The sequence below is a fragment of the Nuphar pumila genome, chromosome 15, assembly GCF_984573655.1.
Source record: "Nuphar pumila chromosome 15, dmNupPumi1.hap1.1, whole genome shotgun sequence".
Classification (NCBI taxonomy): domain Eukaryota; kingdom Viridiplantae; phylum Streptophyta; class Magnoliopsida; order Nymphaeales; family Nymphaeaceae; genus Nuphar; species Nuphar pumila.
Genome location: NC_143263.1, coordinates 72828190 through 72850900, shown reverse-complemented (window position 1 = coordinate 72850900; position 22711 = coordinate 72828190). Strand labels below are relative to the sequence as shown.

Below are 22711 nucleotides of genomic sequence, written 5' to 3'. Positions count from 1 at the left end.
TTTATCTTCATCTTCCGAATTAAATTTAATTGCTTATACTGACTCTGATTGGGGAGGTGACCCAAATAATCGTCACTCCACCACTGGTTTTTGTATTTTTTAGGAGAATCTTTGGTTTCATGAAAATGCAAGAAACAACAGAAGATGTCATTATCTTTTACGGAGGCTGAGTATCGGGCCATGACAACAATAATCATGAAAATTGTTTAGATTCGGCAGTTATTAGAAGATATAGGAGTTCATGTTCAAGGTCTTACTAAGCTGTGTTGTAATAACAAAAGTGCAATATATATTGCAAAGAATCACACATTTCATGAGCGTACAAAGCATATCGAGATGGACTGCCACTATGTTAGAGAAGAATATCTAAAGGGTGTCATTGATCTACCATATGTAACATCAGAATACCAACTGACAAATTTCTTCACTAAGGCGCTTTGTTCCCCTAGATTCAACTTTCTTCTTGACAAACTTTCGGTCATCGTAAGTTTGAGGGGGATGTTAAAATGTATCCTATATATATATATATATATATATATATATATATATATATATATATATAAACTATTTCATATAATACCCTATAAGGGTAAAACTTTCTTTTCCCATTTTTACGCATATTCCACTTGGAATATGTATGTAATTTATTTTTTATTCTTTTTCTTATTTTCTTTTCTTTTTTTTTTATTTTTTCCTTCTTTTAAGGCATTGGGGGCCCCACATATAGATGTTGGGCCCCTCCAACAGTCACATTTGTGACCGTTGGAGGGGCTCCAATGTCTATATGGAGCCCCTCCAAGGCCTCCATCTTTGTGTATTATAAATAAGGGTTTAGTCCATGGTTGCCAGTTGAGGAAGCGGGAGCGGGAAGCGATACGGAAAGCGAGGCACTTTCAAAATTTTAGGAAGCGGGGAAGCGTGAGACCACTTAGGAGCGATTCGGGAAGTGTCTCGGAAGCGACCTAGGAAGCGTCTTGGAAGCGAGGGGGAAGCGAAAAAAATAAAAATAAAAAATACAAAAAAATTGAAAAAAACAGGGGAAGCGAGGGGGAAGCGGGATGGGAAGCGCGCTTCCCATTAAAGGGAAGTGCGTCCCCCATTAAAGGGAAGCGCGTCCCCCATTAAAGGGAAGCGTACTTCCCAAAAAAGGGGGACGCTTCCCCCCACGCTTCGGAAGCGCGACGTTTCGCGCTTCCCCTTTTAGCTAGGCGCTTCCGGTAACCCTGGTTCAGCCCCATTGAATTCTTCAAGCTTGGAGTTTAAGCTCCTTCATTGTTCAATAAAGTTTCCTTATTTTTATGCCTTTGTGCATTTGTGTTTGTCTATGTGCCTTTGAGCACATTTATTCAAGTGTTCTTGGTTGTGCCTTTGTGCACATCACTCTTTGAGGAGTTTGCACCTTTTGTGCACATTGTCTCTTTGAAGACATTTTCACATATACATGTATACTTTTTCATTCAAATCTCTCTTTAGAAGCTATGCCAAATATTATCCAGAACTGGGAAAGGGGCATACATGCAAGACCCAAAAACTTCAAGTCCCTCTCTAATGGAAAGCTTCTTAATATTAGATAAGCATAATTTATCCCTCTCAGAAATAAGGGATATCAGGGAGGGCCCATTTCATGGGTCCGTCCAAAACCATGTTTTGAAACCATTCATCACTCTCCAGGGGATAAAAATATTGAATTTTGACCAGCCCCACATTATACCTTTTCATGGCCCCGATCCACTATAAGGGCTGGCTGCCCACATGCTCTTATTCCATAAGTATTTAGATATAATAAACTCAGCTCATAAAGAGTTACCAAAATAAACCTCCAAAGATAACTTTGCCAGGAAGGCAATGTTTAACTCCTCAATCCTTCGAATGCCAATGCTTCCTTTGGATTTTGGCTTACACAAGACTTCCCAAGACACTAAATGGGGTCTTTTCCCTGGATCTGAATCCTACCACAAAAAATTCCTGAAGGGTACTTCCAATTGATTAATGAGTTTTTTTGGCAATCTAAAAGATAGAAGCCAAAAAACAGGTATGCTTGAAAGAGTATTCTGAATCAATAAAATTCTTCCTACATAAGATAAGAATTTCACCTTCCAGGAATCTATGTGCTGCTGAATTTTTGAAACTACATGTTGGCACATGTTTGCTTTCAACTTACCGATGCACAAAGGAATCCCCAAATACTTCATGGGAAGTTCACGCAACATCCAACCTGCCCTACTCGATAGACGGCCAACTCTTTCATCGTCTAGATTAAACGGGATAATGGCTGATTTTTCATCGTTCACCTTCATGCCATCTGCATCCTCAAACTCCTTAAGCACACATTTTATAAATTGAATTTGCTCCTCATGGAGCTTACAGAAGAGAAGCACATCATCAGCAAAGAAAATGTGAGACACATGATTCTCAAAATGAGAAAAATTTATAATGTCCATCTGATTATGTGTAACACCCAAATTCAGTCTTCTAGACAATCTCTCCATCACCACAAGAAACAAATACGGATATATAGGGTCTCCTTGCCTAATACCTCGTGAACTCATGAACTTATTACCTGGGGAACCATTCACCAACACCCTGAAGGAAGCTGTAGAAACACACAACATCAACCGGTGGACCCAAGTTAGATGAAATCCCAGGTGAAGTAACGATCCTTTGAAGAATTTCCAGGAAAATCTGTCATAAGCCTTGGAGAGGTCCAACTTCACACAACATGCTGGAACTTTTTGCTTTGATGGTTAGCTTTGATGATTTGTTTTTAGCTTTTCTTTATGTAGATCTTTTTATTCATTTGCAAATTTTTGGAGTTTGAAATCTTAAATACTTGTTGAGGTCTATTCATACTTCTTTTATTATTTATGCTTTTTCTTCACATTCTGTGTGCATTTTGTTTCTTCTGGGTCTTAGCAACTTTTGTGTAAATACATGATTGCTTTTTCAAGATTTTGGTGAATTATCCATTGTCTTTCCTCTTTTTTGTTCATTTTAATTTGCTTTAGTGTTTAGTTTCTGAGAAAAAAAAACATGGTTTCTTAAATTATTGGTACACTTTTAACATTATTTCATGCTGTAGGTATAATGTAGCTGTGAAATGTGCAACAATTACTCCAGGTCAGCAAAACATTTCTAGACTGTTCTTTGATGTTTATTTGTTTATGTTGTACTGCATTTTACAAGGATGATGCTGCGTTATCAAACTTTTGACTTGAGAAGAGTACTTTTACTGAAGTTATCCTCATTTCTTGAACTAGACATTGAGAAGACAAGTAAAATCCTGGACAAACATATGCAACTTTAGAAAGGATCATATAATTTATCTCTAGTTAATTTGCTCTTAGCTATATTATTTTATCCAGACAATGAGGATGGAAATGTGACAAGCTCCAATCCGTCATCTCCAACTGATGAATCTCAGATTATGGATGTTAGGTTGGGCATTTGAAAAGAAAATTTTTCTTCATATTGGCTCAACTTTGTTGAGTACTTAAGCTATCAACCTGTCAGTTGTTCTACATGACTAAGGTCTTCACAATGTAGCCCTTTCTCTAACCAAGTTTTCTTCTCCCTTGGTAGTTAAATAAGTCTCTGAATACAAGCTTTATTTTAAAGAAGATTTTCTTCTGTTTATCTCAACACGATAAACCTTGATAGATTAGAAATTACCAATGTGCTGACATAGATGCAGAAGCACATTCATGGGCAAAAAGCATTGAAACTTTGTCATTCCTGAGCCACAAATGCTTATACATTTTGCCTTTTGTGCTATATAAATGCAGATGAAGCCAGAGTTAAGGAATTTGGGCTGAAATCAATGTGGAGGAGCCCTAATGGAACCATACGGAACATATTGAATGGTTTGTATTTCCTTTTGGTTTTTCATAGCATTTTTCGTTTTTGAAGTCATATTTATCTTTTATAACTACTTGGTGGTTGGATAATCTGATAATATTTGGTGTGATGTCAAGTGTGATTACCTCATTTTGATAATACTTGGTAGTTGTACGCATGTTGTATGCCTTGTGGGCATTTAGTCTTTCTATCATTTCTTTTTCTTTTTTGAGTTTTCTTTCTATTATTTGTGTATAGTATGTGTTTATAGGTTAATTTGGTTATTTTTACATTTTCTTTCTGATACATGACATATACCCTTCTTTCAGATCACAAATTTTATATGGATGATAATGAGATCACTTAGGCCCCATTTGGATAACATGAGGCAAAACCAAGTTATTGAAAAACTTGATTTTCCTCTAAACCAGGTTTTTAAACCCGGTTCAACAAAAAATTGAGTTTTTGGGCATTTGGCTGACCCGAAAACTAGGTGCTCCAAGTTTATGGTTTCCAAATATTAAAAAAAAGAAGATTAAGAAAATGTTTTCTGCTAATTTGTCAGTCGCCTATCGACCGGAAAAAAGGCAAGCTGGCACCAGCTATACCAGCCGTTCCCGCCTGGCCATTTTCAGCAAATAGATGGTTGGAAAATGGCAAAGTATCAAAATCAAAAAAAGAAAAGAAAAAATGCCAGCCATTTCCAGCCAGCCATCTACTGGTCGGAAAATGGTCGGGCTGACACAGACTAGAATGGCAGGTATCAGCTTTTGACCATTTTCCAGCCGGTAGATGGTTGGAAAACCCTAAAAACAAAGAAAAATACATGGCCAATTTTGGGCCATCTACTGGCTGGTAAATGAATGGGCTGGCACTGACCATGTTAGCGGGTGCCAACTCAGTTGGTAATGGTCGGAAAATGGCCAGGAGGTAAAAAGAAAAAGAAAAACACTTGAAAAACAAAAAAAATACATTGTTATTTTCGGGCAATCCACTAGCTGGAAAATGGCCGGGCGTTAAAATAAAAAAAGAAAAAGGCATGGCCAATTTCCGGCCATTTATCAGCCAAAAAATGGCCGGGCTGACACTGGCCATGCCTGGATGGTGCCAGTCTGGCCATTTTACGGCCAGTATATGGCTGGAAAATGGTCATACATTACTGAAACACCAAAAAATTCCAACTATTTCCAGCTGGGAAATGGCAGGTGAGGTATCGTCTAGGCTGGGCAGTGTTATGCCGGCCATTTTTCTGCTGGTCACCGGCCAAAAATGGCATGCATGTGGAGTGCTACATGAGATTCATAAGAGGGCTATAAGAGGGGATTGGGGAGAGGGCAGCCCTCCACACCCCGTCCCCCAACAAACCCAGTTTTGGGTTTGTGAAAAGTCTCCCTCTGGTAGATTTTTCACAAATCAGGTTCTGAAAAATCCTGGTTTGCCAATGCTGGGTTTTTGGCATCCAAACAAAGCCAAAAACCCAGTTTTTGTGTTCCAACTGAGTTTTCACCCAAAACCTGGTTTTTAACCTGGTTTTGGATGTCACGCAAATGGGGCCTTATTTTGTAACTCACCTTGCATCCCTGGACATCCAATATGCTGGATGTATCTCTTCGTCACCCTGAATGCCAAGTTGCAAACTAATGAAATGTTTTCTGCCTTGTCAGCTGATTCTGGAATAACTATAATATTTTGTCCCATTTTCTGGTATCTGCATTTATTAATCTGATAAAACACTTTCAAAGGCGAGGAATTCTGAATCTTTTAGCACTTACATACATACCTATTTTTTTTTAATCTGAAATGAAATAAAGCTATTATGCTGTTTCAGAATATACTTTTGGAAGAAAAGTAGTTAATCTTAGTATAAGAATTTGAAAGCATGAAGGCGGACTGGCCTTGTATGTGAGTATATGATTTAAGCATTTTTCCAGAGTATTGCTGCGTAATTGTTGATTGCTTTTGCTATTTCTCATAGGTCTTTAAGCATTATGTTTTCCTCCTGATAAGAATGAATTTTTCCTTTTCCTTTGGAGATGAAACTGAAATATGTCAGTTGCTGAGTCTCTTTGAAGTTGGTCCATGTGCTAGTGCTGTATAATTTAGATGAAAAGTAAAATTGTGTTCACTTCAAGTGTAACCTGAGACAAGAGAATTCCGTGCAGCTCAATGCAATTAGATCAAGGTTCTAATGTTGAACTGTTCATGTTATTGAATATCTAAAAGTGAAAACGCAAGTTCACTTTATTTGCAGAAGTCGGATTGATGGTTGTGGTTGATGTGTGCCATTTCTCATAGTTTTCAATGACTTTTTTCTGAGCATTTTGGTAAATAGATATATACATACTGTTGTGCTGCCCTATAATGCATGGACTGCAATATTTCTGTATTTGAAGAGTGGTATTTAGCATGTATATTAAGTATTCTTGTTGCCAACGTGTGATAATTGATAAACTTGTGTGATCGCATAGTGGAAATTAATTGTGTTTCTTGCAAGTAAACCTTGATTGCAATTCTTTAATAGGTTATGCCTAATCTAAATTAGTTTTTTGTTTATTTTTTTACATTAGGAACTGTGTTTCGAGAACCTATTCTATGCAGAAATATCCCCAGGCTCATATCAGGTAATCTTTTTTCCAATGTGATAAAGTTACATAGTGTCTATTTTTCTTTGATGAACGGGTATTTCCATGGGTTTGCCTTGGTATCGTGTTCATACATGTCAAACCATTGGCTTTATTTTCATATATTCCAGCTCGTTACAGGTTGGAAGAAACCTATTTGCATTGGTAGGCATGCCTTTGGAGACCAGTATCGTGCAACTGATATGGTCATTAAAGGACCAGGGAAGCTGAAAATGGTCTTTGGTGAGTTCATGGATATTTGGCATTTGTTTTACAGCCTTCTACAACACAAAATCAGATTTTCTCAGTTTCTCAAAAATCCTCACTTGTGTTTCTTTATTCCTGTGATGATCTATATAGTTCCTGAAAATGAGAATTCACCAGTGGAACTTGATGTTTTCAACTTCAAAGGTGATGGAATTGCAATGGCCATGTACAATGTCGATGAGGTAGGCTTCACAATCTACTTTTTCTGGATCTTTCTTTGAGGGTTAGCTTTGTCACAACTTTGTTTTCCTGCAATTTTCAGTCTATTCGAGCTTTTGCTGAGTCGTCAATGTCAATGGCATTTGGAAAGAAATGGCCCCTTTACTTGAGCACGAAAAATACAATCCTAAAAAAATATGATGGCAGGTAGATTAGGTTTAAACTATCATCACTCTTGTATGTCAAATACTATTTGGTGAAGCAAATGTTGGTGCAGTTCATGTCTGTGTTATATTATCTTTTTGACTTTTCTGATGAAATTGTAACCCTAGCAGCTATGGAATATATCACTGTGGTTGATCTTTGCAGGTTCAAGGATATCTTTCAGGAGGTGTATGAAGAAAAATGGAAGGAGAAGTTTGAGAAAATATCGATATGGTAGGTCAGCCACCTTGGTGAATCTACATCCATGAAAATGTTTGTCTAAATAAATTCTAATGCTGCCCGATGTCCCTTGTCATGCAGGTATGAGCATCGATTAATTGATGACATGGTTGCTTATGCACTAAAAAGTGCTGGAGGTTATGTTTGGGCATGCAAAAATTATGACGGTGATGTGCAGAGTGACTTTCTTGCACAAGGTGACGTGCTCCATGTTCTAATGGAGTTTAATTCTTCCTTGAAATTAGTTATTGTCTTGTCATCAACTTCCTATATATGAACCATGAAAGCTGGGAGCAGAATGGTCTGAACACAATTCAGTTTGTCTTGGTTGGTGATTCATGTCGGGCATCAGAACATATCCAACCTGACACTACCCAGTTGTGTTGGAATTCATGAAAGATTCAGGTTCGCAAAAAGTTAAGAAAACAATTATAACAGTGATATAGCTTTTGTGCCAACCAAAATAACTGATATAGCTTTTGGTTGCATGTTGCTTTTGTGGACATGTTCTGTTTGATCAAACATGTCTCCTTGGTAAATATTGGGATCCATACACATGATTTGACATAACCAATACCTGAATCTAAATCTGGATGCTCTTCATTGGGTAGGAACCTATGTCACACGAACTCTTCTAACAGGGCACTGCACTTGCGTCGCACCCGCAGCCAGGCGGGTGTGACACTTGGACACAGCCAGCTTCCTTTGTGTTAAGTGAAGTCAACCACACTGAGGTCCATTTCTATCCAAAAGTAGATTCAGTTAACCCTAATCAAGTCCATTTTTATCTATATTATATATATAAATACATAAATGCACACAAATACATGTAGTGTTAACTTAAAACTGTTAAAAATTATATATATATATATATATATATATATATATATATATATATATATATATATATATATATATATATATATATATATATATATATATATATACTCCCCGCACCCAAGTTTTTTTAAGTGCCACACCCGCACCCCCGCACCCAAGTTTTTTTAAGTGCCACACCCGCACCCGCACCTGCACATGCACCTGCACCTATGTGACATAGGTAGGAACATATTAGGTTGAATAAAAACTGACATATTGAGAGCCTTAGATTTCTGTAGGCAGTCTTAAACATATGGTCAGTATTTACATATCTTTTGTGTTTTCTTGGAGCTGTATGATGGATGTGATTGGCTTATGAAATATGAAGTATGGGGTGTGTTTAATTTCACATCTTTTGCATTGGCTCTGTTACAAAGTGATGTTTCATTCTTTAATGCTACGTCATAAGGACATCCATAATTCACCAATTTCTCAGTGTGATTATCCCTGATATCTGGGAAAATAAATATTGTTAAAAAAGTTTCAGAAAAATCTATGCCAACAAAAAACATGAAATGTAAAGGATTGTTAAGGTTCTCATTGGGTTGGGTTGGTGTTGTGTGAAGGTCAGTTTATGACTGACCCGACTAATTGACTCTGTGTTTTGTGTTTGGATTTGGGTTGAAGTTGGGTTAGTTTGTCCTTCGGCTCAGTTCTACTATGTCACATGGGTGCGGGTGCGGGTGCGGGTGCGGGGATGCGGCACTTCCAAAAAACCCGGGTGCGGGAGTGCGGCAAAAAAAAAAAAAAAAAAAAATATATATATATATATATATATATATATATATATATATATAAAGTCCAAAAGTTGGACATAAATGACCCTGGGTGTGTTGACTGCACCCAGGGCCAGGTTGACCGCATCGGGTGCGGGTGCGGCACCTAGTTGGAGAATCCCTGTGACATATATATAAAAAAAAAATCTTGGCAATTTTTTTTAAGTCCAAAAAATTGGACCAAAATGACCCTGGGTGCGGTCGCACCCAGGGTCGGGTTGACAGCAAATGACCCTGGGTGCGTTGACCGCACCCAGGGTCGGGTTGATCGCACCCGGTGCCGCACCCGCGTCGCGTCGATGCGGGTGCGGCACCCTGCTAGCCGAATCCCTGTGACATAGGTTCTATGCCAGTCCATCAAACCTGAATTGAACATATATAGCATATTCAGATTTTGTTTTTTCTATGGGGATATATAGTATATTGGGCTTCTGCTTTTTCCTACGTGGCCCACATGAAACTGAATCTGATCAATTTTCCATAGGCAGTGGCAGCTGGGATGGGAGAGGTTGGGTCTAATTGGGTGTCTGATGTACTTATTTATGCTCAAAATCTTACTCAAGTCATATTGGGTGGGAAATGTTGCATAAGCGTGAAATTTTCCTACTCGAGTTCTCTTTTTCCTTATTGTATCCAATTGGTATAGACTTCAGTTGGATTGGAACCCTGACAGCCCTTAAAATTTTCAATTATGTCATGGTAATCTCATGGCACTATCATTATATGTCATGATAGATTCAAAATCTGTTGAAATTTTGAACATGAGATAATGTTCCTATTTTTTTTCACGGTGAAATTTTTTTGGAATCAATTATTGTTATATTTCCAAAATATTGGACAGAAATTTAATATTAGCAATGGACATTCTTCTAGTAGCAACTTGTGATATTTTGTTCATTCATGTTTTTTTTTCCTGTTATATCTGTAAGGCATATTTGTTTAAAAAAAATCATGATGATATTACAATATAATAACGCTAGTGGCATATGTGAATACCCTATTGGGGTTCTTTTAGTGAATAAAAATGAAAAAATAGTGTGCCGCCTCAGGCTTGATGCCATAGAGATCATGTTCAAACCTACCTTAAGGTTCCTTTTTCTTCTCCATCTCACAATTTCCATGAAGTTCAAGTAGAAACATGCGGGTAAAGATTGCTGCTATAAAAGAGATGTTGCTTAACTGAAAAAATATTTCGAAGTAAACTCATCCACCCTTGCCACTACCACAATTTTAGTTATCTTTGATATTGCTGAAAGTTAAAATTTTGAAGTTCATTCCTGATAACGCCTGTTAGTATCTTAATATGCTGTCAACTTCAGTGGATTGACACTGCAAGTGGTTTGAAATATGCAGGTTTTGGTTCACTGGGACTAATGACGTCAGTTCTGGTGAATGATTCATTTTTCTTATTGCAGTTGTACTATTTTGTTACTTTCTGAATGTGAAAGAACATTTTCTTACCTTTATGCTGCATGTTGGGCACAGCTATCTTCTGACGGGAAGACATTAGAGGCTGAGGCTGCTCATGGGACTGTCACTCGGCATTTCCGTCAGCATCAGAATGGGCAAGAAACTAGTACAAACAGCATTGCATCCATATTTGCCTGGACCCGTGGACTTGAGCACAGGTCTATGTCATGTTTCAGTTAAAGTTTTGTCGTCATTTATGTTTTCTTTCATTTGCTTTTTTTGTGTAAATTTTTCATTGAAGATGGTAGTGATGGTGGTTAAAAAGATAATGATGATTATGTAGATCAATTAATGGTAATGATTATGAAGATGGTAAGAAGAAAAGGTTGATGGTGAAAAGGGCGATGATGGTGAAGGGGGTATCAAGATGGAGATGATAATGATGATAATTTAGATGGTGTAGATGAACCTGAAGTTGGTGGTGGTGATGGTGAACAGGAGGAAGACAATGGTGATATATGTGCGAGAACTGAATTCATGTCATCCAACAACCTTTAATGGTCAACTGAGACTATCATCTGAGACCTACCTGGATAAGTCAATATCTTAGAACTGTGTTGACAAGGATGTAAGGCCATAGAATCAAACAAGTCTTAATAAGACCGTTTGTGTCTCGGGGCAGTGGCCAGTCCACTCTTTGCATGTGTTGATCTAAAGTGTCTATTTTCTGGTTGGAGCTACTCAGATTGTCTGCAGAATGCCACCCCATGTCTTACTGTATCAATTTCGGATTGCCAATCCAGTTTGAGTACCACTCTTTGGAATTTGTGATCTGCAATTCAACCCAAAGCAAGATATATATCAAATTAGAGTTTTCTCATGTTTAAACTTTTAGGCCATGTTTGTGCGTGTCTGTCATTCTTGGATTAGCACTGACTACTTTGAGAATGCCATGAAGGATGATCCTGGATCTACTGTGTGGAATAACCTCCTCCTTTCTGCTACTCATGCTATTCACTGCTTTGTTTCTTGCTGGGTTTTTTACCGTGCATTCATTGAAACATGCACTTTCTAATTTTAAAATTAATGGAATGGGTAAATCAAGCAAAATTTAAAAGTTAATCATTTTTTCTCCATATTTCTTAATTTTCCTTCTTTTCTAGCCTCTCTTTATGTTTCTTTTGTTTGCCACTCCCATTTTTTTCTCTCCATTGACTACGTGCACCCAATTTTTCTCTCCCTTTCTCTTTTAGTTAGAAATTCAAGATTACTATAAAATTATGCCTTCATAATTTATAGGAATCTTAAAAATAAATTCAGGATGTTTAAGTAGGACATCCAAACTTACCCTGAGTATATTTTCATCCATCACATTATGTAAGTCCTAGCAGTCTTACTTGCCAAGTAGTGTCATATTCAAACTTTCATGAGCAAATTGATGGGTTTGCATTGTTGAAATTTTAGTTCTACCTTGGCTCTTTATATGATGGTGCTTGAACTTTTGGTAGGGCAAAGCTTGATGAAGATGATAACCTGTTGGACTTCGTGCACAAGCTAGAAGCAGCATGCATTAACACAGTTGAATCAGGAAAAATGACCAAGGACCTTGCTATCTTAATCCATGGATCTAAGTCAGTATTCTTTCCCTACTTCTTTTTTATCCTTAATTAGGCCTTCCTCATTATCTGATACTGCTGCATACAGGGCATCCAGGGATTTGTACTTGAGCACGGAAGAATTCATTGATGCAGTTGCATCTAATCTGCATTCAAGGATTGGGTAACCATTTTCATCACTTCTGTGTGCAACTGGGTTAACTTAATCCTAGCATATGCCTAAAGCCTTTCATATGTTTTGAGATGTAACATTGAACTGTATGATTTATATTTGCAATGCATCCATAAGAGTATGTTCTCTTCCTATCCATACCCGCTTCTGAGGTCATACTTCCAATAAGTTTGAGTTGTGAATATTTGGTTCAATTGACTCCAATTTTGACACTGAGCTCAGTTTCATTTTTAATGTAGGACTTGTTTTCTTGGGATTGAGCTGAAAAAGTTGGATTTGATTGGCTCATCTTTTTACCTTGACTCATTTTTTGAGCTATCCCTTTTAGCTTGTTTAGTTATATATCTTTGAGTGTCCATCTTCCCATTGTTCTCTCAAAATATAGTATATAGCTGCATTCGTCTCTAGAGTAGGAGCCAATGAAGTATTAATTTTTCTCTAATAGCAAAGGGACAACGTGTATCTCAAAGGTGCTTCTTGAGTTGGTTGGCCCCTCTCAGTTTAGAAGAGGGCTTCATTTTGAATGTCGATCTGTTGATAGCAGCATTACAGGAACCATCCATCTCAAGATCGATGGATGTGATAGCATGGTAGCAACAATAACAGCGGCACTAGAAGATCTCTGTCTTGAGATGTGGACCATCTCTCTATGCATTTTGTGTTGGATGGGAATCAACCATTGTTGTAACAGCATTAGTAAAATTTGCTTTACAACAATTTTCAGGCACTCGAAAAAATAATTTTCATGCACGAGCTAGATGCATAAAGTAGAAATAGTCATGGCCAAAACCCCTGAAAGGAATGAATTTGATTAATTGGATGAAAAAGAGAGTGGTTATGAGATGGCTCCCAAAAGTCTAAAGAGTGGGGCAAGTCATATTGTTCAACATACTAAAGAAACAACTAAATCCCTCCTATAAACAACTGAACCTTGCATGATCGGCCTTTTATTTTTATAGATTTAGATAGAAATTGAATGAAGAGAATAGTGTAAACTATTATTATAACACTAAACGCTTGTGTCGAGCTGACGATGTCACAAGTTCGAAACCCACAGTTGGCGTCCCTTGCTGCAAGGCCAAAGCTGGGTTTACTCCCCGGTGGGCAAGGGGACCTCAAGGGTTTTACCAGCCGGAGGCCAACCAATGTGTGGTCGGTCATGGGAGGCTTTCCCTTGGATTATGCAAAAAATAAAATAACACTAAACAAATATATTGTATTGTGTACATGTGCTTGATTCATTGCATAGTCACCATTATCGCTGATATTGTGAAATTATCATGTTCTTTTTTGTAGTAGCAGATAAAAACTTCATCATATTGCATATTTTCAAAATATTGGTAAAAACATAAATATCGTGATAATATGACAATGTTTAATTTTTTATTTTAATTCTTTTAAGTAAATATGTTTTTTGATTTTTTGTTTCGTTTATTTGTAAAAGCTTTTCTAACTATTTCTTTATGTTTCCATGAGAAAAATGCTGCTAGAACCTATTATTTCTTATCCCTTATAATTTTTTTTAAAACATCTGATATTTTTCTGAGAAAAATCACTTTTTTGGAAATAAAAAAGCTTAAGAGGAAAATACAGTTGAGAACTTTTCAAGAACAAGATTGGTGACATGGATTTAGCTTAAGTCTTTACTGTGCTACGTGCTATATCTGCTACTTCATAGCCGAAAAGAGGTATGATTTAAGCTATTACTAATCTTGCATTGGTCAAGCTTACATTGTCCATTACCATTTTTCATGCTAAAGTGAGCGCAGACGCAGTAGCTAGGATTATTATTGAATCGACGAATTCATATTGGCTGTGAATTATATTGTCCATTGTCAAATTTCTTGAGATATGACTCTTATAACGTATCAACTATTTTAGACCCGAGGGGTAGCGTAGTTGGAACGGACCTCTGTTGTTAGACGGACAGTTCGGGTTCAATTCTTGCAGGCGTTATTCACCTTGTGTAAGCTGAAGCCGGTGGCTCCCTAATATTTTTTATCATTTTTACATTGAAAAATTCGGGTCTTAATCGGAACTCGGGTTGGGCCCGAGTCTGGTATAAATTTTTACAAACTATACCCGGATCCATGTATTAATTGGGTCTTCTTATTTATCACCATACCCAAATTCTATAGGGTTTGGTACAGGTGGGGTCTAGGTAAACCCGACCCGTTGTCGACACCCCTAGTCAAGGGGTGCGCACGGGTTTACACCCCTCGGGTAGTTTTCCCGTTCCTCAATGAAAAAAACTAACTATTGCCAAAACTATATGTTGGATGTATTCAAGGGGTGAATCTAGGTTTTGTTCTATTCAAATCCGGGGCAGGTACATGGTAGTTATCGTGGTCTGTTACCACAACATTCTGCCTGATGATTGGATTTTATCTACATGGTTAGTCCGCAGGTCAATCAAGACAAGAGTTCAACCAAAGTCATCTACATTTCAAATCCTTTACCAGGTTAGATTGTTCGGTAGGCAGGTTAAAATTCAAACTTGGGGACTTTTCTGTCCGTGGTCCGATGGTATGGTCCATGTAGACAACATCTGGTCTTGCATATGTGGTCCAATGAGCATGTAATGTTTGCTACCCTGGTGGGTAAGGAACCCCTTAGTGGAAAAAATATAATATTTTTACACAGATAAAAGAAGAGTCCGTCGATTAAGCAAGCATGGACCACCTGGAGCGAAGCACTCCTAGGAGGAGGGGGGGCGAGTGTAGGACTGGCTTACTTACGTGTCCAAGGAGTGCTAACCAGGTTGAACACTAAGTTTATTGTCTATGTCAGATTTTACATGGGTTAAAAAATCAACGGCTTACAATGTATCAAAATTTCAAACCTCAAAAACTATGATTCAAGGGTCAATTCTCACTATTTTGACAATGTTGAACACATTCATGGGGTCAGATTTGATTAAAACAACCTTCTCTTATGAGTTCCAACTAGGATTCCTTACTCACCAGCGTAGTAAATGCTATCTCATATATATATATATATATATATATATGAACCAAAATATGAGAAATGGAAATATGGGCATTTTCAACACTGTTTTTGCAAATCCAACCATGTGGATGTGCTTGGCATGATGAATTTGCTAGGAATCAACCATTGGATCGTGTATTTTCGATGAAAAAATATGACTTCTGAATGCTTGAATATTTATGAAGAATAAGTGCCATTCATTTTAAAGCCTTAAAAAATTCTCATTTATACATCAAAATTGAATGATCCAAGAGCGTGTTCTCATGAAACCAAGCATGTATATAAAAAAGTTCATGAAAATTGTGGTTCACACATTATATATATATATATATATATATATATATATATATATATATATATATATATATATATATATATATATTGATTTTGATTTAATGAAGAAACTTACTATTTTATCCTCAAGTTTTAGTTTGATTAGATATTGATTTTTTATCTCTTTAAAAAGTGTATCTCGACATTAAAAATACCTAATCTAATACTATGTTTTCTTGTTAAAATCAAGGAAAAAAAATACTTGAAACTATGATTTTTTTTTTGAAGAATACTTAAAACTATGATTTTCAAACATATTGGACTCATATAGGGGACAACCCCTTGGTGATATTCAAAACCGAGTCCCTTAGTCAAGATAGTGCAGCTCTTCTAATCTACCTATCATGTTGGATATATATGGTGGACCAGCTGTTGAGAAATGTGAACTTGCCCCATTTTCAGCATTGTCAGTGCCAAGTTGTGCAACTGTTGGTCAACTCACATTAAACATGCATCGACGAGATCGAGGCAGTAGGTTTCCAACCCAGCTGTTGTGGTCCAAGGACAACATTATTACTGATCTTCTGCAGAGGTGTTTTCACAGTTACAATGCATTGGACATCTTTTTAACTTTTATTTCTTTTTCAATCCCAAAAGTTATCCTGATAGGAACAGTTATCCTTTTTTTTGTTGGTCGGCCACTTTCTTCTCTCTATCTTTGTAAAACTGTGCTAGTATTAGATGTGCATGTTAGTACATGGAACTTTGAGCACAACGTCAGCCTTAAGGAGATCCAATGTTGTAAAAGCTCCTCCTTTCTTGCATCTTCATGTCAACACATGAAGTTGGAAGATGCAAGCATGCTTTCATGTCATGGTTCACTAATTTTGTCAGTAGGCGTTCTATCCTGTTGACACACATTTGTCATCAACAATTTCTTTTTTCATCAACTAAAATGGACATAGAAACAGATCTTAGTATTATGTTATCACTGCAAGCGCCTGTCTGGTAGGAGCAGCTAGTGCACGTCATCTTGTGTTGGGACATTGCAAGTTCAAATCCCAATGGTATCATTGTATAACCGGTAGGGGTCTGCCTAACCCAAGCTTGCCTTTCAAAAAAAAATGCAATTCACTGCAAGCGCCTGTCTGTCTTCCTAGAAGTGTTAATACAGCATTCTTATGATTAACCTCTCATGAACACATAATTTGGGATGGGGCCTTGGCTGCTAGACAGGCAGTCAAGGTTTGATTCTCATGGGTGTCCCCACTATGCACAAGCCAACTTATAGCATAGGCCCCGAGGGCAGGGGTCGTAGCCTCAGAGTTTTAGGCTGCCAGCACGACGACTGTAGGTATGCCAGGCTGAGCCAGCATGACCAAGTCTTCGTGCTAGATGCAGTTTTTTCAGGTTATAAATTAAAAAAAAACTCTCATGAACACATATTTTGGGATTGAGTGTGCTATTCAATGTTAATAGGTACCATCTTAGCCAAAGGGGTCTAGGATTTGAATCCATTGTAAGAGAGAGAGAGAGAGAGAGAGAGAGAGAGAGAGATCAACAAAATGTTGAACCCATGAATCAAACAAGATAGAAAACAAAAATAAGAAGCTGAAGAAAAAGAAACTACAGACAGATAGCAACAAACAACAAAGCCAAGCTCAATCAGGATCCGCTGGATTAGAAGGAACCACCGATGAGTGAACGTTGATCAGAGGGAAGGAGAAGTCTCTAAGATGCATACGTAGAATCATATATACATCAACCAAGATTTTATGGACAAGATTATTAAGGACGACCGGAATTTGACGAAAAATAGCATCATTGCGTGCCATCCAAACAAACCACCAAGTAGTAAGTAACCACGTCTTCCAAATCAGTCTCTACTGCTTGCATCGTCTAATTCCAACAGGGCCCAGGAGCAGATCAAGCGCGAAAGACTCCTCTTTGACAATTACGTTCGGAGATCTCCACATCCTATTAAATAGGGTCACAAAGATTGGGCAGAACTAGAATAAATGAGAGGTAGTTTCTTCAGCAGCTTGATAAAGTACACACCAGCTAGAAAACTGAAAACCCAACTTTAAATAACTGTGACTTTGAACCCTATCATGTAAAATTAACCAAGCCAAGACCCGAGATCTTGAGGAAGGGACCTTAGCCCATAACACACACTTAGGGAACCAATCTACTCCCGGGGGAAGCAACGATCTATACACTTTATGGGTGTGGAATACACCATTTGGTGCAATCGCCTATTGCAACCACTGATCGTAATTTCCTGCACCCCCAATTTGATATCTAAAGAACAATAAGGCTCTCAGCCACATGCTTCGCAAGTGAGAGATCGCCAACCTTCGGGTTTCATGACAAAAAAGAGATAAATCAGAAGCACCGTATTTAGCATAAAGCAAACGAACACATAGAGAACCTGGTTGATGGGTCATCCAACATTTCTTGGCCACAAGAGCAATACTCTTCTGTCTTAGAGCAAAAACACCTAAGCCAGCCATACGCCTAGGTAACACGACCGTTCGTCAACCAACCAAATGGCGCTTACCCTGAAGTTGACATCCAGACCAAAGGAAATCTGCCATTAAACGACAAATCTGCTTCCCACACCCACAAACATCACGAACATTGACATAAAAAATTCAGGGATAAAAGAAAGAACATGTCTGATTAAAGTCATACGGCCAACGATGGAGAGATACGACGCCTGCCACGAAAAAAGCTTGTTTTTTACTTTTTGAATAGTTGGAGCTCAAGCAGCGGAGGAGAGGCGCTTCACTTGTAACGACAAGCCCATATACGTCATTGACAACTCAGAGATTGCACAATTAAAAATTCATTGTCCTGCTGCAAGCATAGACGACTCAACATTGAACATAGTAAGAGAGCATTTGCTATCATTTAGGGAAAGCCCAAAAAGAGAGAGACTGGAGAATAAATTTGAATCTAAGCATCTGCTACACATTTTCTTACCCAAAAATAATCATATCATCAACATAAATAAGAATATGGTTCAAAAAATCCGGAACATCTAAAGGATCTATCAGATGCTTCTCTGCAGCACGCTTAAGCAATATCATAAGACCCTCAGCAATGGCATTAAATAGCAAAGGCGAGAGAGGGCAGCCTTGCTGTAATCCACGCCTCAACTTGATCTGGCCACCTCTAATGCCGTTAATCTTAATCATGGCCTGAGCATTAGATATCAATTCTCTCATCCACCCAAAAAAATGACAACCAATGCCAAAATTGGATAACATTTGAAATAAGAAGGGCCAATGCACATAATCAAAGGCTGTATGAAAATCTAATTTAAGAGAAAAATAGGGCTGACCACTAAGATGTAAGGAGTGAATGACTTCAGAGGCCAAGATGAAAGAATGGTGAATCCTCTTATTGTAGATAAAAGCGAACTGAGAGTTCAAAAATATTTGGTGAGCCACGACCTTCAACTTATTAGCCAACACCTGTCGATCATCCGATGAAGGGCACTCATAACAGAAATCGGGTGAAACCTAAAGATATTAGTGACAACAACATCTTTCAAAATTAAAGAAATAATTGCCAAGTGAGTTTGAATAGGTAGTCTAGAGTTGTGATAGAACTCATCAAACATGTTAATAACATCAAGCTTGACACACGACCAAAAAATTCTGAAGAAATTCACATGAAACCTATCAGAACCTGAAGCTTTCCACCCCGACAAACCTTTGATGGCCCTAAGAATCTCGTCTTCAGAGAACTTCATTTGCATAGATCTGACTTGATCTTGTTAAATCGAACCAACAGAAACATGACCAATGACACCCTTTACAGTAAGTAAAATAAAATATAAATCTTTAAAATACTGAGTGACAGCTGAAATAACGTGTTGATTAAAGTATGAAACACTCTCAATGGTGATTAATGGAACAACATTCCTCCTATGGCAATGAGAAGCATATGAGTGAAAAAAATTAGTATTATTGTCTCCAGCCGCAAGCCATTTCATTCTTGCCCGCTGCTTTCATCTAATTTCCTCATTGACTCTCCAGTTTTTCAAAAGCGTTGATAACTCGATGGATCAGGCCTGCAAACTCTGCAGGTGCAAATCAGATAGAGACTCCGGGGAAAACATAGTTTTATACAACACTGAAATCTTTTGCTCCCAAGCAACCATTTGCTGAAATTTAACCACATCTCTATTATGGATCCAAGCTTTGATATCCTTAGAGAGATGAGACAACTTCTCATGACACTGGATAGCCGCTCACTGCTCATTTGAGGGCTTGTTCCAAGACTCCAAAATAATTGTGCGAAAGTGTGGCTCTTGGAACCACCATTGTTCAAACACAAAACTCCTGACGGATTTAAAACCATCCCCCCAAAGCGTGATTAACTAACCATGATCCAAGATAGACGAAGTTAGCAAGACACACTTGACATCGGGAATGAGATCCAACAGATTTGGAGTGACAAAAACCCTGTCAAGAACTCTGCAACATGAACAAATCTGCCTATTCGACCAAGAGAAATGCTTTTCGATAAAAAAAATAGGGTAAAGGTGATGTTGATGAACAAAATCTTGGAAACCTTACATAGATGGATTGAGAAGAACGAGGTTATTAGAATCATGAATAGACAAAAGGCAATTAAAATCCCTCATTAGAAAATGGTACTCCCCGTTTGAGACGACGATCCTATTTAAGTCATTCCAGAAAACAGACCTCATGACATACAATAGTAACCACAACTCTCCTGCCACTGTCTTGCAAAGTGAAGGCAACAGACAATGAAAAAGACTCATGTCCAATTGAGAAATTTGTAAAAACTGTTTTCCCAAAATAAGGATACCACCGGCATGATTGATCGCGGGCTTAAAAAAATAGCCAACACCCCTCCATGTACTAGAGGCAACAAAACAAGAAATGTCATCCATCTTGGTTTCATAAATAGCAATCAGGTTGGGCTTCTTCTGCTTAACCCAATTAGCCAGAAACATATGCTTGACGGGGCAATTCAAGCCCCTGATATTTCAACAAAGAGACTTCATGACACACAATCAGGAAAAATCTGGGGAGTGTGTGGTCTTGCCGACCTTCGTGGAGACTTGCCATCGAAAGCCGTAACATTGAGTGGGTTGCTCCTCCTACTTTTACTGCAACTGCTAACGTGTCGATGTCGAACAACTCCTACACACTCAGTAGCCCTCGAAGAACTGAGAGAATCACTCCTCAGACTGAAGACAACACCAAGTGAATGACATAGAGAGCCACATACGATAGTAGAGATTGCCGAAATGGTAGATACCATATTGACAGTTACATGAAGCAGTTGCGATGAAGAAAAAAAGATATCAAGCATTTAGGCTGCCTCTTCAACCTCAGCACCCAAAGGTTTTTATTGGTCTTTGTCTTGTTAGACGCACCTAACTTTTTAGGTTGATATCTAGACAAGAGGTCACCTTTTGTTCACTTGTTATTAGGTAAAAAAAAGTTTAAGATCTACTTAGATATGAGTAGCCTCTGCGCTAAATGCATAGAGTCGGCATGTCTTTTTTTAATTTAACAAGCATAAACAAGCTGAAGAAAGATCAGCAGCCCTTATTGAAACTCAGTTTATTGTGTTAGATTGGACACCCACTTAAGGGTAGGAGCATAGTTACCAGAAAACAAAATGGATACGAGAAGTGAAGCGGAAGCGGAAGCATAAGCGGAAGCGGGGAGACAACTGTTAAAAAGTAGTATGAAGTGAGAAGCTAGATACGGTTGTGAAGCATTTATGCAAGCAATTGAAAAAAAAAACACACGTAAAAAGCAATATAAGGCACGGGCAAAAGCAAATAAGAAATGAAGTAAACACAAATATAAATAGATATAAAACCAACATGCAAGATTGTTATAAAAAATGTATAATTTTCTAATCTGAAAAACATAACAATTGAAGGGAAGCAACCAAAAGCAAAAATGATACTATAAGGAAACAAAATGAAATCAATTTGAGAAACTAAGAGGATACGAGCTTCCCACTAAAAGGAATAGAGTTTCCCATATTTTAGAAGCAGCCTCCCCACTAAAAGGAAACAAATTTTGCATATTTAGAAGCCGGTTTCTCAAAGCTTCCCCTCTTTTTTGGTGAAACGAAGAATCACTTTCGAAGTGAGCTTTCGGGGATGCTAGTTTGTCCATGTAGCAAAAAGCTTCCGGTAAAATATGGGCTGAAGTCACCTATTTTACTTGCCCAGACGAACTGGTATCCAAGTATTTGATGTAATTTGCAAGAGGCTTGCTTTGTTGACCAGCCATAATTCTAAGCTTTTTCTATTGTTTGGATAAGTGGGTGTCCAAACACCCCAAATGCCACGTTGGGATGCACCACTTATCCACAAACATGGGACAAGTTGGGACATTGAATCACACAGAAAAGGTGATAACCGGATCTTTTATTGTGGAGCACAATAAAATATCTCCAATGATTTTGCTTTTTGAATAATTGATATATCTGGGCTGCCTGAGTGATAGTGAGCCTGAGGAAAAGGTGCTGACTTCCTCCAGTCCTCCGTTTAAAGTTCCAACTTTCATCGGGTGTGTGGGTGCCTTTTACTTGTGGCTTCCAGATTGGACATCAAAGACTGGTCATATGGCATATCACCTTTTCAAAAAAAAAACGTTAAAGAGAAAGACAAAGAAGGCTTATTAGGAATTGTATACCAAAGCAGAAAATCCAATTAATTGTTTCTCAGCCAAAATTTTCTTTTGGGTGTGGGCTTGGATGCAGGTTTCTCTCTCTCTCTCTCTCTCTCTCTCTCTCTCTCTCTCTCTCTCTCTCTCTATATATATATATATATATATATATATATATATATATATATATATATATATATATATATATATATATATATATTATAGAAGCCATAGGATTGGGATCTGAACTCCTTAGGCAAGATACTGTAGCTCTACAAAATCATGATCATCATCAAGCCTTTATTCCATCTATATGGAGTTGTCCACTAAGAAACCTTGCTCCAAAGGGAAAACTATACAGGTTTACCATGAATTTTATGAGTAGAATATAGATGCCACTAATTTCTGAGGCTACTTGTAGAATGTATTTGGATGCGTGTGTTGATAAGCTATGGGCGAGAGAGCACATAAGGTGATATGCCATATGACCAGTCTTTGATGTCCAATCTTTGGTGTTTTCGAGTCATCGAAGAGCAGATCAGGTGATATGTCATATGACCAGTCTTTAGTGTCCAATCTTACCATTGGTTCAAGAGAT

At 37.9% G+C, this 22711-nt stretch overlaps 1 protein-coding gene across 1 annotated transcript in view; it reads left to right on the top strand.

Annotated features, from left to right (window-relative positions):
* LOC149815586 (isocitrate dehydrogenase [NADP]-like) overlaps positions 1 to 12372 on the top strand; it is a 54087-nt gene extending 41715 nt beyond the window's left edge. Inside the window, exons 4-15 of the mRNA XM_089988905.1 lie at positions 3080 to 3117; positions 3783 to 3860; positions 6402 to 6455; positions 6597 to 6698; positions 6816 to 6904; positions 6985 to 7088; positions 7251 to 7319; positions 7407 to 7522; positions 10334 to 10368; positions 10466 to 10608; positions 11899 to 12021; positions 12095 to 12372. Of these exons, the coding sequence (XP_089845031.1) occupies positions 3080 to 3117; positions 3783 to 3860; positions 6402 to 6455; positions 6597 to 6698; positions 6816 to 6904; positions 6985 to 7088; positions 7251 to 7319; positions 7407 to 7522; positions 10334 to 10368; positions 10466 to 10608; positions 11899 to 12021; positions 12095 to 12173 (1030 nt within the window). The 3' untranslated portion in view covers positions 12174 to 12372. The remainder of the gene's footprint in view (positions 1 to 3079; positions 3118 to 3782; positions 3861 to 6401; positions 6456 to 6596; positions 6699 to 6815; positions 6905 to 6984; positions 7089 to 7250; positions 7320 to 7406; positions 7523 to 10333; positions 10369 to 10465; positions 10609 to 11898; positions 12022 to 12094) is intronic.
* Positions 12373 to 22711: the final 10339 nt, after the last annotated feature.